The 17,342-nt window shown below is 36.1% G+C and overlaps 3 protein-coding genes across 4 annotated transcripts; 1 reads left to right on the forward strand and 2 right to left on the reverse strand.

Annotated features, from left to right (window-relative positions):
* Positions 1-222: 222 nt before the first annotated feature.
* Positions 223-1,773, reverse strand: LOC111295008 (uncharacterized). Its single transcript, XM_022888346.2, has 2 exons — positions 1,237-1,773; positions 223-600 (listed from the first exon to the last, which is right to left on the reverse strand). Exons 1-2 carry the CDS (start codon positions 1,345-1,347, stop codon positions 373-375), a joined length of 339 nt encoding a protein of 112 aa, XP_022744081.1. The 5' UTR covers positions 1,348-1,773; the 3' UTR covers positions 223-372.
* Positions 1,774-4,230: 2,457 nt separating this feature from the next.
* LOC111295166 (uncharacterized) lies at positions 4,231-9,879 on the reverse strand. Of its 2 annotated transcripts, none has more exons than XM_022888555.2 (11): positions 9,565-9,879; positions 8,638-8,813; positions 8,264-8,445; positions 7,495-8,181; positions 7,237-7,314; positions 6,343-6,667; positions 6,063-6,262; positions 5,470-5,546; positions 5,191-5,292; positions 4,614-4,800; positions 4,231-4,526 (listed from the first exon to the last, which is right to left on the reverse strand). In XM_022888555.2, exons 2-11 carry the CDS (start codon positions 8,810-8,812, stop codon positions 4,437-4,439), a joined length of 2,103 nt encoding a protein of 700 aa, XP_022744290.1. In that variant the 5' UTR covers position 8,813; positions 9,565-9,879; the 3' UTR covers positions 4,231-4,436. The 2 variants fall into 2 exon arrangements, with proteins under 2 accessions (XP_022744290.1, XP_089600303.1); XM_089744177.1 differs by having other exon boundaries at positions 4,313-4,526; positions 4,614-4,684; positions 9,565-9,824.
* Positions 9,880-13,417: 3,538 nt separating this feature from the next.
* LOC111294487 (patellin-6-like) lies at positions 13,418-15,959 on the forward strand. The gene is made up of 4 exons (XM_022887800.2): positions 13,418-14,736; positions 14,833-14,957; positions 15,289-15,430; positions 15,589-15,959. The coding sequence occupies exons 1-4, from the start codon at positions 13,996-13,998 to the stop codon at positions 15,847-15,849; spliced, it is 1,269 nt and encodes a 422-aa protein (XP_022743535.2). The 5' UTR covers positions 13,418-13,995; the 3' UTR covers positions 15,850-15,959.
* Positions 15,960-17,342: the final 1,383 nt, after the last annotated feature.

A 17,342-nucleotide genomic window follows, 5' to 3' on the forward strand; every position in this document is an offset into this window, starting at 1 on the left:
ATATATATATTTTTATCATATATCAAAGCCTCACATTGTTGAGTTGCTTTATTGATTGTAAGTTTGTACTACCTCCATGGGTAATATATAGGACAATTAATGCTTTTATTCCTAATTAATTTGATGATTATTTAAACCAAATTGACTTGTTTATATATGTATGTACTTGTCTCCAAGCTTAGACATACATAGCCAACATAAGTCACAAATGCAAATCCTCTGTCAAAGTGTAATGGCTCTTGATTTTGCATCAAACCATAATTTGTTTTTTATTGGACAAATTGAGTAGTTTATTAAATAATTACATTGAAATATCGCTTACAGAAATTGAAACGCTACTTTTGTAATTTATTCGTAACATATTGAAGGGAATTATATTTTGGAGGTATTGCGGCCTGCCGTTGTGTCATACACTTCGAGAAAAAATCGTGTGCTGGGAATACTAAACTTGTTCTCTAAAATGGTTCCCAGTGTGGCAATCAACCTCCTCTTCACTTCTCTATTAATGCCGCCCATTGAGACTACCTCAGCGTACGCAGCTGGTTCCTTGTTCCCGTTAAACGATATTGCCACCGATCCCTTGAGAATGACCATCACGAACTGCATGCATGGATTTAATCATAAAGAAATCAAAAACAAAACCAAACCAAAGTCTTATCCAGTTCCTTAAACTAGATTTTTCTTTGGTAGCTAATCTAAGTAGCTAGGGACTAGGCATAGGAGCATGTTTTCGCCAAGTGAAAACAATAAAATATTTATCCAAATATCAGGTGAATTTTATCTGGAAACGATGAGTGGAACCAAAGGCAAAACTGGAGAAGTGTACGCATCGTTGCAAAATTACTCCATATGATTAATATTATTGACTAGTATCTTCTATCAAATTAAAGGTTGTTCTAACTTGGAGGCTCTTGTTGTCCTGAATTTATCATTTATAACCAAAGTTAAAAAAAGTCAGATGACTAACTCATCCGAAAATAGAACCCTTTTTCTCCTTTGACTTACCCTACATATATTAATATATCAGTATCCGAAATATTTACGCAAGCCCATCTAAAAAAAAAAAAACTGAACATCGAAGTAAAATTAATCTGCGTGGTCTGGAAAATGGAAAAAGGAAAAAGAAAGCAGGAAACACAATAAAAAACACAAAAATCTAATAATGCCCTCTAAAAGTAGGTACTATATATAGGAATAGAAAGAGTAGAGAAAGCAAAGGGGAGAGAGAGAGTTTACATTTTCAGGTTTTCCGATGATGGAGGCGAGGGCTTTAGTGGCTTCGGAGAAGATGGGTCCAGTGTCAACCTCATCCAAGTTGAGGTTAGTTGAGATGTAGAGGCAAGGCATCTTCCTTCCTTTTTGGTCTGCCCGCGCTTTTATTATATCTATAATTCTTTCTGAGTGCTAATCTTATGCAGCAATGCACCTAAAATGGTTTAAGGTTCTAAACATAACAACAATGCTTCACAACCGTTGCCTTTATATAGCGAATTTTGCATATATAGGAAATGGCCTTTTATTTAGCGAATTTCTTTTACGATGATATTTTACTACTTTTATATTGGGGTAATGGAAAATAGAAGATGTGGCAAGCTGCGGTGTGGGTATCAATCTTGGACGAATTTGGGTCTCCTGGTCCTGGACCAGTAAAGGCTGCACGGTCTAAGAGCTGGACTTAGGCTTTTGTTTAGACAACAATGGACCGGACTTCCGCTTTGATTATATTATTATATACAACACCGCTGTACTTTAAATTATGATTTCATTTCATGGACTTGGCAGAAATAAAATATATGTCCAACTAAGAAAAATTATATAATCAAACTTTATTTTGTAATACTATCCTGCTGTTGAAGAATGGAAGAAAGAGTTAACTCATAAATGTTGTTCAAATGAATCTATATTATATTCTTTAAAGGTAGTTAAAATTTGAATTTTATTCATTACAAACTCAAATTAAATTATAGATATTGATAGAGTTTTTCGTACGAATATGAAATCATAAGTGATGTTTTGATTTAGTGTTAAAATTTTAAAGTATATAATTTTGATATGGTTTTATAAATATTTAGTATGAATAAGTTGAACTTGAAAAGATCAATTCAAGAAGGAGAAAAAAATTGCCGCTGGGAAATTAAGTTTAAGGCATCAAACATCAAATGTAACATACTAGTTATAAAAAAAAAAAAAGAAAAGAAAAAAAAGAAGCTATAAATCATAAGACAAGCAGTCGTATTAATACAAAACTGGTAAAACCACATAAATATAAACATGTTACATCAGCTCTCCATTAATCACATTAAAAGATTATTCTACTATTATAAGTGGTTTGAATTGACTAATACTATTGTAAGATTCACGTGTTAAAAAATAGCTACTCTTGATTTTCTTGAAAGCTTTTTCCTCATGCCATTCCACTGCCAATATAAAACTCGGAACAAAAAAATTTGGAAATTGGAAAAGATCCATGATTCCACCAGTTTGTAATTTTAATATTTTTTACCTTCCTAAATCGGAACTGCATTAACTGGTCTAACTTTTCGGGTAAAGTTTTTAAATTTTACTAAGACGTTTAAAGTTATCACATGTTCAATTAAAATATGTTTTAAATTTTTAATAAATTAAAAGCTATATTTTACTAATTTTTTTTTTTTTAAAAGAAAAAAAAACAAGTATATGATAACATTTTATTTTTTGAAAATCTTCATTAAAACTTTCCTTGCGGTCTTATGCACTTGAGTCAAACTCTTTTGAGTTAATTAGAAATTTTTTTTTTGTTAATGCATTAATTAATCTTTATAAAATAAGATGTATTAACATATGAATTTTTTTTTTAAAAAAAAAAGGGAAATTGGAAATATTGTTATAAAAAGTAAGTAGTAATGCTGTATATTTTAATTAAGAAGGGAACCATTGAATTGATGAATGGTTGGTGGAATAGTTTTCTAAATTCCACAACCACTCCAATAAAGCATTTGATTTGCTTCAATTAAATTCTCACTTTCAAAACATGGGTTGCTACTTTTCAATTTTCTCACTTTTTCACTTACGTAAATAACAAACATAAATATTATTATTACCACTGACACTAATTTATTTCCCTAAATAACCTTACATAAATTTTCTTACTTTTGTAGCCACCTTTTCCACATATTCCTTGCATCCATCCATTTTAGTTTAGTGAAATGTATAGAAATAGGAAAATAATTATATGGTTTAATATCAGATTCGCAAATCACGTGTCCATTATGCCATCTATTAAAAAGCAAATCCATGTAATTGGGGAATTAAATTGTAATTTTCGCAAATTCAAAACCCTTCTCCATTGTCGCAGATGGAGCATCAAGTTATCAACTCAATCCAACAATCAACCCCTCTTCCCAAGCCTTACATTCCCTCTGATCCCTCGTTATCAACCCCACCACCTCCGATTTCACCCTGTCCTCACTCCTCCACGCCCTAACTCTCTCTCTCTTCAACACACTCGCGACTCTGTTTTCCTCCACCATTCTCTTAAGCACCTCTCTCCTCTCGCCCTCGACTTGATCCATTCCGGCTCTCTCCTCATGCCAACGAAAAGATTAATCCTTATGGAGTGGGAAAACTAGAGCTTCTATTAGCAAAATTACACAGGAGAATCAAGAAAAGGCTCATCTGCTTGTGCAAAGGAGAGGAGATGCAAATCTTGAACCTTAAAGTTGTGGCTTGTCTTTCGAGGTTGTCCAAAACTGAGATCTGCTGTTATGATACTACCATGAAAAAGTTGTCTTCCACGATTTCCCATGTAGAATTTCTCCACAAGGAGGGAGCTATTGAACCATCTCATTTTATAGTGATGAGGTCGGGAATTCACATTTGTAGCCCTCCCTTCTATCTAACACCCAAAAGCAATGATCATTTACGTTGAGGGCATTCTATAGGTATAGAATGCATGCTTGGGACAGAAAGAGAATGTTGCTTATCAAGTCAAAGCCTTGGGGGGTGTTCGAAATATGAACTTACATACCTGTCCCGGGAAAGAGATTTTTCTTTATAAGAGCCCTAAATTCTAAGTTAGTACACTTTTTCTTTTGTTAATATTGCTTTGGCATGACATTAGTTAAGGTACATACCATGTGCTTTATCAGAATCAAACACCAATATGTTGATAGCTTGAAGTTTGTTGGGTTAAATGAGAACTTGTTGCAGCTGCATTGTCCTCGAGTATGCGTAGAGGAGGAAGGGATGTGATTTGACAAAATATTCAACTTTGAGACTGGCTTATCTAATTGATTTATGAGTTTGTATTTTTCACGTTTTAACAAAATATATATTAGTTGGTTTCATCCCATGGACTTAAATAATTTAGCTTAGATAAGTGTTTCATCAATGGCCAGTGAAACTATTATATATACGCTTCTTCCACCTAAGCCATGCATGCTTTTATGTTTATAACTTCAAAAAACAATAGCTGATAAGAAGCACCTTTTACCCACAGCCTCGGTGGTTTTCACTTGCCAGCCCTCACCCTCCTTGAAACATTCCACCTGTAAACAGTTCAATAAATTAGAAATCAACCACAACCAGTAACCGATGCACCTATAGAATGAATGGGACGTAAAAAAGGAACATACCGAGTCTACAATGTCTTCACCGGCTCTCAGACCTCCAATAACGTATATTGATCCTTTTACAACAGCTGCAGCTGCATATCCCCTAGGTTGGTTAATTGGGTCCCCACTTGTCCATGATCCGAGACGTGGATCAAATATTTCAACACTTGGAACCATTTTAGTACCATCAAAACCGCCAATAGCATATCTATCAAGGAAGCGTTTCTTGTTAAGAAGATAATTTTTCACTTCTATGGCCTTTTTGGATAATTGGGGTCAATATAATAACCAGAGGCATGTGATTGATTAAGAAATATCATGTACATTATGTGATGATTCTGATCATATCAAGGAAGCTGAGTAGATAATAGCATTAGCTCTCTGGAAAGAACGGGAAAAGGTTACTTCTAAGGCAGAGCATAACCGTGAAAATGCTAAGGTATGATAAGAGCAGTCTTCCAGATTTGTGCCAGGCACAATAAAGCATTTTGTTTTGGATTCACAAACTGGGCTAGACTAAAGTAGCTCTCAAACTGCCAACTGAAACTAATACTATAATGACAATAATAATCACACACACAAAGAGAAACAAGCTTACAGTTTTTCATCCAACACAACCAGTGAATGGCAGCCCCTCTTTGTGCTCATGCTTGCAATTTTGGTCCACGAATGCTCTCTGGGGTCAAATCTTTCGGCAGAACTGACATAGTAGGATATTTCAGTCAACTGTCAATATTCATGGCTTGGGTGAATGGCCCCGCAAATTAATTCATCAATAAACAACAGGCTTCATGAATGGAACCATGTGTGCATGTTTACAGACATATAACAGCCTATGGCAAAGAAAAAAACAAAGGAAAATGGCATGACAACTTACTTCAAGTAATCATTCCCATCATATCCACCAGTAGCATAAATTGCACCATTAAGTTCCATGGCAGCAAGAGCAAATCGCTGTAAAACCAAGTTCAGATAAAATTTAACATTAATAACTTATATATATGTGATACATGTTACAAAAGAGTTGCATAATTTAAGAATGTTGAAAGCATGCATGCAAGAATATGTATGAGGGATAGACACATAAAAGGAGCATAAAAGCAAGATGGAGGCACACCATGCCCTAAAAACCCAACAAAAGATGACTCCTCACTTCCTCAAGTTACCCAAATTATAAACCCACAGTTAACCATATTATTGCATTTGATGGGAGACATTAACCATATTATTCCATTTAATGGGAGACATCACTAAGAAATTGAGGGTACACTTGTCCTCAAATAGAAATTTTAGTATTTATTGTGATATGCTTTTAGCTATTACTGCCGACTTGAAGGATATACTTCAAATATATACTTATTACCTCTCTCAATAGAGGAACCAGATGATCTGTTTTTTCTATGACAGGAAAATGTCAAAAACAGATTCTTTTACATTAACCAAAAGGAAAAAGTCAAGCACTACATTCACCTTTTGTAGCATTGAGCGAGCGTTGATCCATCGTCCGACAACAAAGTCAAGCATTTCAACATCTGAAAAGCATTCAACCCCATTCCCGCCGCCAATGGCAAATATTTTGCCATCCAATGCAGCTCCAGCTAAGCTTCCCTTTTTCTCCTTTAGCGAAGGGCAGAGGGTCCACTGATCACTTGATGGGCTGTATGATTCAACTTGACAAAAACATAACAGAAACATGAGACATAAGAAAATTTACTTAAAAGAACAATAGGATTTTAGGACAAGCTAATACCTGTATCATACCATGAATAACCATCACCTCCGCCGAAGACATAAAGCTCACCGTTCAACTGTGCAGCTGAAGCGTATGAACGGACAGAACTCATCGGTTGAACAGATTTTATCACATCTTGAGATGGGAAATAAGAATCCAGTGCTGACAACCACGATTCACCATCATATCCTCCCACTAAAAAAATTGACTCTGTAGGATCCAATTGCAGCTCCTCAGAGGGCTCAATTGCCTTTCCATTAACATGTTCCACAGAATAATTGGACAAGGATTCCAACATCAGACAACGATCTTTCAGCTGTTGAATTTCCATTTCTGCTGCAACCTGAAAAACCAGGGTTATATGTATTATCCATTCCACTGACTGGAGTTTTGCATGCACAATTTTCTGTTACTATTATAGATGCAGAGCAATTATAATTTAGGAGGATGAGAAACAAAACATAGGGTCAGGGACATTGCCATCAAGGTTATAATTTTGGATTACTTTGACCATAAATTAACTGAAAGAATGGATAATTTCAACCAGTGGCAGTGAGGCATACAATTGTTAGTCACTTCAAATCTCTCAAGATTGCCATGCATAATTATGATTAAAATGTGGTAGTGACCCTAAGTAGCCATCAGCTAAATTGAGGAACTAAACGCTACTATGTTTTCAGTTTCTTTAATATCATGCTTTCTTTAAATCCATCTATCTAGACGCTAGGCTAGGTACTACAGAAGATGCCATCAAACAACACAAATAATAGCAGCAAAAATAAGAGTCAGCAGAGTCAAAGTGATAAGAAGAATTTTTTAATAAAAACGGTTTGTTCTTTCAATTCTTTGTTATATATTATAAATCTTGTCAGAAAAGAAAAGAGATAAAAGGGGGCGCGGTTCAATTTGTACGAGTTTTTGCTCCATTTGAATCATCTTCACGCATTGTTCTTCTTTAAATGTCCTGAGCTCTTCAATCCCTTGAACCAACTACAAAATAAGAAGATAAATAAATTAGTGCAGAACGTTTTCTTCTTCTTTTAATTTTTTTTTTCGAAAAAAAAGAAAAAGAAAAGGACCAGATCTAACAGTCATTGGCCCAAAAAAAAAAAAAAAAAATCCTTCCACTTTTCTTTAAAATGTATTTGAACAACAGAGTTTCTCAATCACCTGAGCTATAGTGGATTGACAATGAGATGAAGAACAGGCAGGGTCTTCATTCTTCTGCACCAAATCCATTTGCTCCCTTAAAAACCCCTTTTCTTCAAAGTGTGTCTCTTTCGTACGAGTGGAATCTTCCACATTTTCCGACAAAGAAACATCTTGATCTCTACGCTTTTGAGCCAGTTCTTTCAGTTTAGTCAAAATAAGGTCTTTCTCATCTTGTCCTGTTGTCTTTGCATCTACCTGAGTTTCCAGCGAATCAAAAGGAGCAGAATCTGTAGAATCTGATTTTCCACTTGATTGACTAAAATGCTCAACCTCTGAAGCTGAGAACTTAAATCCTTCATCTGCTACTTTTACTTCATCAAAATAAACATCTGTATCCAATTTTCCACTTGAGTGATTAGAATGCTCCATCTCAGGAGCAAGTGGTCTAAATCCTTCACCTTCACCTTCCCCTTTGGTGCAAGTTGAAGGAAGAGCTTGGAAGATATATCTCCACTTTGCTGTATTTTGAGGTAGATAAGTGCTTGGAGAAACTGCTAAAGATGCTAATAAAGACAGCAATTTACTTGTTTGAGCATGGTCTAACTCAAACCAGAAATGATTAGAACAGTAGTAATTGCCTGCAATAATAGGCCTAAACTGTTCTTCAAGCAGAGGTTGGCATTGTAGTCGAACACGAATCTGAACCTTAATTCAGAAAAGAAAAATATCAGTAAGAGAGGGAAAAGTATAACAATAAATTAAACATGAAGGAACTTTATAGGAGTACTTGCGCAGGATATTGCGTTTTCTCTGAACCATCAGTAGTCCATCCATATGGGTTAATGTTCATCTGACCATGGCTAGCAGCCTCAAAGATTCCGTGTAGCTTCCGATCACTGTAGTTGAACAGAAACAATGGCAATCCTGGATCTATGTTCTTAACATATGAAAAGTGTTGAGAAGGTAAGCCTGATAAAACCAGAACAACAATTACCATGGCACTTAAAAAGTTCATTTGCAAAAAGAAGAAGTCCAAGGAAAAAATATCTATGAGTGAACTTTCTTAACCAAAAAGAACCTCAATTTAATAGGATTGAGAAACAGCAAGGTAACTGAGAAACAAGTGCTGGGAAAAATGCATCTGAAATGAAGATGACATACCAAAAAGCTGGCTGGATAGACACTCTTTGTAGGTGCTGTTCTTGCAACCAAATATGACACCCCCTAGCTGACTCTTCCTCAGATTTCTAGCAGCCACAATGCTGTTGGTCAGATTTGGAGTAGAAGGTGCATTTCCATTAACTGGGAAAGTCTGCGGTTTCCTTCCCGCCAGCATTCTGTGATCCAAATATGAATTAGAAAAGAAGAAGCTTTTATGATCAGAGATTGTTAATAGTTCAAATCAAATATATGAAACAGACAACTTGATTCCACCCTAGTTACACCAGTGCTAAACAGTAAGCAAAGTTGATAGTATAACCATATTTTATACATGCTGAGATCAGTAAATTCCTAATGATTAAAATGAAGAGACAATATAAGAAGCACAAAAACCTCAAGCAAACGGGTCATGATTAATTCAAGAAATAATTTTTAATCACCAAAATGAAAAAAAAAAAAGAGTAAAATTTCTCAAATTTGGCGTATAATAAACATACTTTACAATTCCATGGTGTTAAGAGACAGCAGCAAATTCATTAAGCAATGTATTATTGGCAAACCCCCAATAGAGAAAAAAAGCAAAAACTTTTTTTTTAAATGAGACACATTGGCTGTATTATTGGCAATCTAAATCTGCATTTAGTAGATATCAGAATGTTAATAAACCAATTAAAAGGCAATATCTGAGCGATCAATAAACCCTAAAGACAGCATAGCTAAATATATATATATATATAGTGGTGGAATTCAGAGAGCCAAAACACCTTCAGAATCAAGTCTAAAAAACACAATAGTAATTTTATTTAGAACAACATTAATCCATTAAATGCAGAAGAAAAGAAAAAAAAAGAAAAAAAAAAGAACCGCTCGGAAGAAGAAGAAGAAGAAAAAAAAATAGGCTCTGCAGTAAAAGAGAGAGAAGCGTACAGTGGAGAGTAACGTTTGAGTGACTGTTGGGTTTGCAGCAAAACACAGAGAAAGGGTTGGAGGAGAAACAAGAACCGCCTGGCCTGCTCTCTTCTATTCTGTTGTACTTTTAACAAAACAAAACGAAATATTATTTAAAGAAGTGCACATCTACTTTTGATAAAAGATTTTGATTAATTAAGTAAACTGAAAGAGCAAATAAATTGGAGGATTGAAAATATATTTATTTATTTATTTATTTTTTGTAAATAAAAAGCAGTACACAGTTTTTTTTTTTTAGCTTTAAACATAAAAATAAATATGAAGATTGGACATGTCATGCTTTAGGCATGAAGCAACGCATATCGTCTTAATTTCCGACTTGCCTGCCTGGCCTGGCCTGGCCAGGCCCTGGGTTGCTCAAAAATGTATAATTTTATTTTTTTTATTAATTTCCTTCCTTGAGATCGATTGGACTCCAAAGGCCAGAAAAGATAATAGAGAACCATGCTTCCTCTCCCACAGACGACAATGGATCAGCCCATGCCCTCATATCGTGAACTATGGCCCAAACATTTCAGAACAAATACCCTAAAATCCATCATCTAAGGACTAAGGAGTCCTAAATTTATATTATTATTTATATTACATAGAATAAATATGCACCCAACAAATTGAATAAACTATAACATCCAATGAATATCAAGTTTTGGATGAAAAGAAAAAATCTTAGCCTGCTATGCACCAGAAACGGGTATGGCCTATGGGGAACTTTTGCTCTTGGAAATATTTACGTTCCTTTCCGTAAAGTCATCATTTAGCGTGCACCATGAGAAACTCTTGAAAAATGGTGTTATTGGATATTCCATCCATGATCTTAACACCTGACGGAAAAACGCTTCTGATCACTCAACCAAAAGAAAAGACGAAACGCTTCTGACCATTCATATGCCTCAAGAGCATGATGATAGTATAGACATTAAAACAACACCTCCATTCCCCTTTCTTTTCATGCATACTGCACTATATTCTTCCAGGCACTGAAAAGTTGCTTCAAAGTGCATGCGAGTCTAATTAAATCACTGAGAAGTTCCCAAAACATGCACAACAATTGTCTAATAAAACCTGTGGCTGATTATTCTACAGCAATTAAATCATACATTTCGATATTTATTCTAAGAGTACTGAAGAAATTCAAATAACTGGCATCAAGCAACCTTTCATGTTTGACAATACCTATAGCTCTTGGCAACCCTAAGGTCATGGCCTGCAAGTTGCAGTTGCACTGACAATGTCTTTGACTAGCTTGAATTCTGATATACCCTGATTCGTTTGTCCGATTGTCAAAATTGTCCGTGTGTCGAACTACATTTGCACGTAGTTCAGGCCAGTCAGGCTCCACTATAACAAAAAATAGGACAAGGTGGAAACTTGGCTTGTCTAGACGGCTATTTCTGCATGGAGCTTTGGATGACACCAGAACTCAAACCTTCTCATGATCATGGAGCAAGGTCCAGACTCCAGAGTTTAGACACCAAAACTCCCAAGAGGCAAGGCATAGGATTAATCCAGTTATCGAAATTAAAAAGAAACATGTGGGAAATCCATAATAAAGGATTCCCGTATTTCACTGTAACCACTGGCCAAATGTTTTGGGGAGAAATTAAGTGATTGAATGCCCAATACAATCTCACAGTAATCATCAAATTTAAAGCTATGAACCTTCCATAAAGGGTAGGCAACAGTATCAGATTATCAACCTTGAAAAACTAAGCCTTGACCCTGATTACTCCATAATTAAGCAGAGTGGCGCTTTAAAATTCTCGTGATGGAGGAAGGACATTCTTTTTAGATGACATTGTATGAATCAGTTGTGGTTCATTATTTCAATTTTTTAGTGCTTGCATCGCATCTTCGTCTTATTTTAAATTTTAGATTACACATGGCATTCGATTAATAAAAGTTGGAAGGCATGTCCAAACTTTCTTTTGGAATTGAAGGTAGACAGTGATAAATAATTTAGTGTTTCTATACCTTTTGATCTTCATACATCTCTGCTGTGATCATTTGTCATAAATAATTAAACTAAGAAATTAATTGTTCATCCAGCAAATAAATAAATAAAAAAAGAAGAAATTGGGACTCTGATTATTGTTTAATGGAGTTCATTTTTAGTCCAAAAGTCAAAAGTGACATGCTCCAAAACCAAGAAAACAAAAAGTATAAGGATTATTTTGAATTTAACCTTGTCTTCTTTCCGCTTCCAATGTTTATCTGGGCTTAAACTTATGTCATGGCCTTTTTCGAGATTTAAGCTTTTCAAGTGCAAAAACACGGTGCATTGGCCATGGATAAGTGCATACAGTTCACATCAACCGATGCTTGCTTTATCAGGACAAAATTGGTAACTTGGTAAGCAGTACGAACAGGTTTAACCATTTTTTCAATAATAAACAAAAAAAACATTACATAAAATTCCAATATCATGTTACTAGCAGAACATTTAAAAAAAAAAACCTAAACCATTATCATGAAAGTGATTTCCCTATATCAATTTTTAAAAACAAATATTGCACTAATAGCATGTTAAAGCAAATATGAAACCAAACCACCATCATCTATAGCCCTGCTGGTATCAATTTCTACGAAGGGGCTAAAGAGTTTTTTTTTTAATGAAAATGAACATGTATTCCAACTAAACACTCTTGCTTTTCCCAGCCTTCGCTTTAATTCAGGCTGAAAGAGACAAAGATGTTGCTCAAGGACCCACACCGTTACAAATACGTATTTGATGTACAAAAATTTGAGCCAACAATGTCCAGTTGCACGTAGCAAAACGAACAAAAGAATCAGCTATTGTCCGAGAAGAACGACAGGACGACATCTCTGAGGCCAATCATTTTCTACATCTAGATTGAAGCATCAATGATGAAATAAAACTGACTGAAAATGATATTTCAAACTGACGGAAGTTTTGTTTTTATCCCATCATTTCAACAGAGTAGATTTAAGTGGGAGAGATCTGGCAAACTTGTGAAAACATAAAACATTTATGTTATCCATTCATCATTGAAGCAAACTTTATTATAGATACTGTAAATAATGCAATATATCCCTCTCCCGGAAATTACTAGTAATAGTACTGTATATTCCTGGAAAAATAGGAAAGCGGCAAAAACAGCATGGGCGCATGGCATGCAATTAAGGAGGAGGACTTTGTTGCCTCCTCGTTAATTCATATTCACAAGAATAATTACTAGACAATTTGTAGTCAAAAGTAAATTTTTCAACAAATCTGGATAGCAAAAATTTTTTTCTTGAAAAAAAAGAACAAGATGCAATAATAGAATTTACCCCATTTTTAGAACTTTGTTGGAAATAAATTTCAGATAGGAAAAACAAAATATTCTGGATGAATCATTAAAAAGTAGAAAAAAGTTTACAGGGTATGAGTACTCGCTTCTCCACAGTTCACTCCAGACCAGGACCACTGAGTTTGACCAATAGCACCCACTTTAGGACAAGAAACAGTTCATTTCAATGGTTCAGCTTTCATTAACAAGCTTAATTACCATTAACTTAGGATTTACGTTCTCCCCACTCCAGAATTATATCCACGAAGGTCTTCTTGAAACCCACATGTCATGCTACAGATATACAGCGGTGTCTTTTCTATTGCAAGTACTGGTAGTATTTATCAGGCTGCTTTGTCACGAAAAGGAAACTAAGAAAAAGAAAAAAAGGAATAAAAACCCCGAAATTCGAACATGAAGAAAAGGGTCCCACCAAGATGAGAAAGTAGAGGGAAAAAAGGTCGTTCCTGGGGAACCCAGTGGAAGACCAACTAAGGCCCCGTGCCCCTCTCATCTCCCCTGAAATCCTCAATAATTACCAGGATTTCCGCAAGCCACCCGCTTTAGCCCTTTACCCTTTGCTCTCTTTTTCTTTTCCATACCTGCCACTCACGGGCTTAACTCGGCTCAGCTCAGAGCGTGAGACCACTCTCTACCCTCCTTAACAGGGTTTCAACATTTGCTGGCTGCTGCTGCTGCTTATGCTTTTTGCTCTGTTTTTTAAGCCGCCAGCTTTTGAATGTTCAAAAACCAAATTCGCTGCTCGTTGTTAAGGTGCTTTGATTTTTTTTTTGGGGGGGGATGTGAGAAATTTCTCTGTAAAAAAACTTTTCTCTTTTCTCTTTCCTCTCATCTCGTCTGTCTCTTTTAATCCTCTCCTGGGTTGTTTCGGCATTGGTGTGTGAAGCACATCAGCAGTGTCAGTAGTCACTTTCTCTTACTCTGCAAACAAACAGACAATCCCAAAATTAATGTCTTCAAACTTCTTCTTCTTTATACTTGTAGCTACACTAATTTCATAAGTATCAAACAAATCCTTGTAAAACTCTGCATTGTTACACATATTCCATCGGGCTATCTCTCATAACTTCCCCATTCAATGGAGAATGCAGCCTCACCCATCTCCATTCCCGAGAAAACCCCTCCACGAAACCCACCAGAGGCCTGTCCAAAGCCTTACAAGAAAAGCTTTGTTACTACTCTGATGGAAGCCGCCACTCTCCGCTCTCCTTCTTTCAAGGAAGACACATACTTTATCTCCCATTTGAAGTCTTCTGAGAAGAAGGCGTTGCAAGAACTGAAGGATAAGCTTATGGCTTCTTATGGCCCTGACGGGGAATGCACCATGTGGGGAATCCCTCTTCTCGGTGGAGATGAAAAGGCTGATGTCATTTTATTGAAGTTCTTGCGAGCTAGGGACTTCAGGGTCTCGGATTCGTTTCACATGTTGGAAAAGTGCCTTGCTTGGAGAAAAGAGTTTAAGGCTGACAATGTTGCAGAGGAGGACATGGGATTTAAAGAGCTTAAGGGAGTGGTTGCTTATATGCATGGCTATGATAGGGAAGGGCACCCCGTTTGCTACAATTCTTATGGGGTTTTTGGAGACAAGGACATACATGAGAGAATCTTTGGTGATGAAGAGAAGCTGAAGAAGTTTTTGAGATGGAGAGTTCAAGTTCTGGAGAGAGGAATAAATCTCCTGCATTTCAAGCCTGGTGGGATTAACTCTATTATTCAGGTGACTTATATCAAAGACATGCCCAAAAGAGAGCTTAGGGTCGCATCAAATCAGATCCTCTCTCTCTTTCAAGATAATTACCCTGAAATGGTGGCTCGAAAGGTAATTAATGCTTATATAAATAGAAATGGCTGCCTCTTCTCTTCAAACTATTCTGGAGATTGTTTTAACTTTCCATTATCTGCTTTTTGGGTTTAGATTTTCATCAATGTCCCATGGTACTTCAGTGTGCTGTATTCAATGTTCAGCCCATTTCTAACGCAGCGAACTAAGAGCAAGTTCGTGATCTCCAGAGAAGGATATGCAGCAGAAACGCTCTACAAGTTAATCTTCTGGCTACATTTTATTCTTTACTTGCTTAGCTACTTTTCAGTCCTCTGCATTTCCATCTGTATAGATTCCACAGCTTCACTTTTTAGTAACACGTTGTCCAATCTCCTAAGGCTACTGGGTAATATTTCCTTATTTTCCCATCAACAGTTCAATGATCAAAAATTAAATTTTGAATCCCTCTCCTTTACCCTCATTAGTTTTCACTGTTGTTTTGTCCAGTTTCTAATATTTGTTTCTTTTAATAGCGTTGTAGTAATTTTGCCATTAAAAAAAAATCCTATTCTAGCTCTGCTAAAATACAAAATTTTGGTTGTTTCTTAGATTCATAAGGCCTGAAGATGTTCCAGTACAGTATGGTGGACTGAGTCGACCCAACGACTTGCAGAACGGTCCTCCAAAACCAGCCTCCGAGTTCACTGTCAAAGGCGGAGAGAAAGTGAACATTGAAATTGAAGGGATTGAGGTCAATTCTGTTACTCTTTATTAACTTTGATTTCCTTGGTCAATTCATATGCTACTTTGTGATTAAAGAAAAATTTTCATAATCTCTTAAAAGGGTCTAAACTTTAAGTGATGGTTACTAGGAGTAGTTGGGTAAAAATAATCTTGTGGGTGATTCAGGCTGGTGCAACCATAATGTGGGATCTGGTAATAGGAGGCTGGGATTTGGAATATAGTGCAGAGTTCGTGCCCAATGCGGAGGGCAGCTACACCATTGCAGTGGAGAAGCCAAGGAAATTGAGTCCTTCAGAGGAGGCCGTTCACAATTGCTTCACATCAAGAGAAGCTGGCAAAATGGTACTTTCTGTGGATAACACTGCTTCCAGGAGAAAAAGGGTTGCTGCTTATCGTTATAACGTCCGCAAACTAGCCCTGGTGTAGCTTCAATAGGAGTTTTAAGAGTATTTATCTTGATTTTTGTTTTATTTTGGTCTTTGTTCCTCCTTGAAGGGGTTAATTAATGGTTGAGAACTTTCATTTTTTCCACTCTACTTGAGAGTACTATGACAGCTTTTTGCTTTGTCTGCAAGCCTGTGATTCTTGAAAAAAGGGGTTTTGCTCACAGCTTAGCGAAATCAATCCGTATAGTGAAGAGAGATTTTGCTAGCTTTGTGTCGGGAGTCTTGAAAGGGAATTTGGTTGTGGTCACAATCTTCTGTTGATTTCCCAAAAAAAAATTGGCTTGCCTGGGTGCGTTTCAGAAGGTTTTGAAGTGGTGATGATGGGGGATTTCACATTCACAGTCGGGTTGACTGTGTGGCCAGGGCTGAATTGAGTTTGTTATACAGCTGGAGACTACTAAAATCACTTCCAACTATTTCTTTCTTGAAATTTGAATTGAAAAGGAGTTAGTAGGAAACATATCTGGGATTGTGCCCTTTTTAAAAAGTTAATTATATGTTGATTGTTACCATCTGAGAGGAGGCATGGAGGGCCCTGGGCCTGCAATCTGAAGCAGGGGCAAACAGGCAAAAGATTTCAAATTTCAAGGGTTTGGACTTTTTGGAGACGGCTTCTGCTTACTTCTAACAGTCCTTGACCTTATAGGCCAATGGTTTAATTGCATAACTTAGACGAAAGCCAACATTTTGAAAAATAAGGATTTAAGTTGTAAGACCTTCAAAGTGGAAAATGAGACACCCTTCATATTATTAAGTACATCATTGTTTTTCACCCTTCTAATTTAAAACTTTAGGTCAAAGAAAATCCGCCAAGTGCTTGTGTTTCTTTTTAATTTTTAAGATTTTCTAGACTCCGCATGCCTGAATCTTGCCAAGTTGCATTGTCCCTGAACAACTTGCAATAAGATTTGGCGAAAATTAAGGCCAGACTTCCAAGAGATTATAGCATGGCTCATTTTCCTCAAAATTCATAAAGAACGGTATTTTTTTCTTATTACTTAAGAGTCGAATTCCTACCTTCTAAGTGTTATTATTATTTTTTATACTTTGAGAATTGAAATTAAGGATCCAACTTTTTGACAGATCACACAACTATTGATCAAATCACCCAAATGTTATTATTAGTTTTTGTTGAAAAATTTATGAAGAATACTAGTATCATTGCTGAAATTGCGATGTGACAATTTTCAAATGTTGAGACCATAGCAAACTAAATTTAGTTTCGGTTCAAATCCGGGCTTTTATTGAGGAAGTTGATCACGCAAATCCTTCTCTCGCCTGCTTACACTTCTTGGATCGACAAATTTGGAGTCCAATCTATCAACCCAGAGCAACTCACTTCTGGAAAAGTTACAATGAAAATTACTACGGACAATATCAAAGGATAAAATTTTAAACAAAAAATGATGAAGGCAAAGGCAAACCATTATCGTGTCATATAGCCAGCTGATCCACAAATTGGACGCGCCAGGT

This window comes from Durio zibethinus, chromosome 14, assembly GCF_047325235.1.
Source record: "Durio zibethinus cultivar Kanyao isolate XHJ-2024 chromosome 14, ASM4732523v1, whole genome shotgun sequence".
Taxonomy (NCBI): Eukaryota; Viridiplantae; Streptophyta; class Magnoliopsida; order Malvales; family Malvaceae; genus Durio; species Durio zibethinus.

What these genes read in the sequence shown, in the direction of transcription:
- LOC111295008 (XM_022888346.2), bottom strand. Translation starts at nt 1,347, where the DNA reads ATGCCTTGCCTCTACATCTCAACTAACCTCAACTTGGATGAGGTTGAC. An exon ending in TCATCGGAAAACCTGAAAAT is followed by an intron (nt 601 to 1,236) that starts GTAAACTCTCTC and finishes CCATGCATGCAG; the next exon opens with TTCGTGATGGTCATTCTCAA.
- LOC111295166 (XM_022888555.2), bottom strand. Translation starts at nt 8,812, where the DNA reads ATGCTGGCGGGAAGGAAACCGCAGACTTTCCCAGTTAATGGAAATGCA. An exon ending in TTATTCATGGTATGATACAG is followed by an intron (nt 6,263 to 6,342) that starts GTATTAGCTTGT and finishes GTTTTTGTCAAG; the next exon opens with TTGAATCATACAGCCCATCA. An exon ending in GTTGTGTTGGATGAAAAACT is followed by an intron (nt 4,801 to 5,190) that starts GTAAGCTTGTTT and finishes CTTCCTTGATAG; the next exon opens with ATATGCTATTGGCGGTTTTG.
- LOC111294487 (XM_022887800.2), top strand. Translation starts at nt 13,996, where the DNA reads ATGGAGAATGCAGCCTCACCCATCTCCATTCCCGAGAAAACCCCTCCA. An exon ending in CTGAAATGGTGGCTCGAAAG is followed by an intron (nt 14,737 to 14,832) that starts GTAATTAATGCT and finishes TTTTGGGTTTAG; the next exon opens with ATTTTCATCAATGTCCCATG. An exon ending in GCAGCAGAAACGCTCTACAA is followed by an intron (nt 14,958 to 15,288) that starts GTTAATCTTCTG and finishes GTTGTTTCTTAG; the next exon opens with ATTCATAAGGCCTGAAGATG.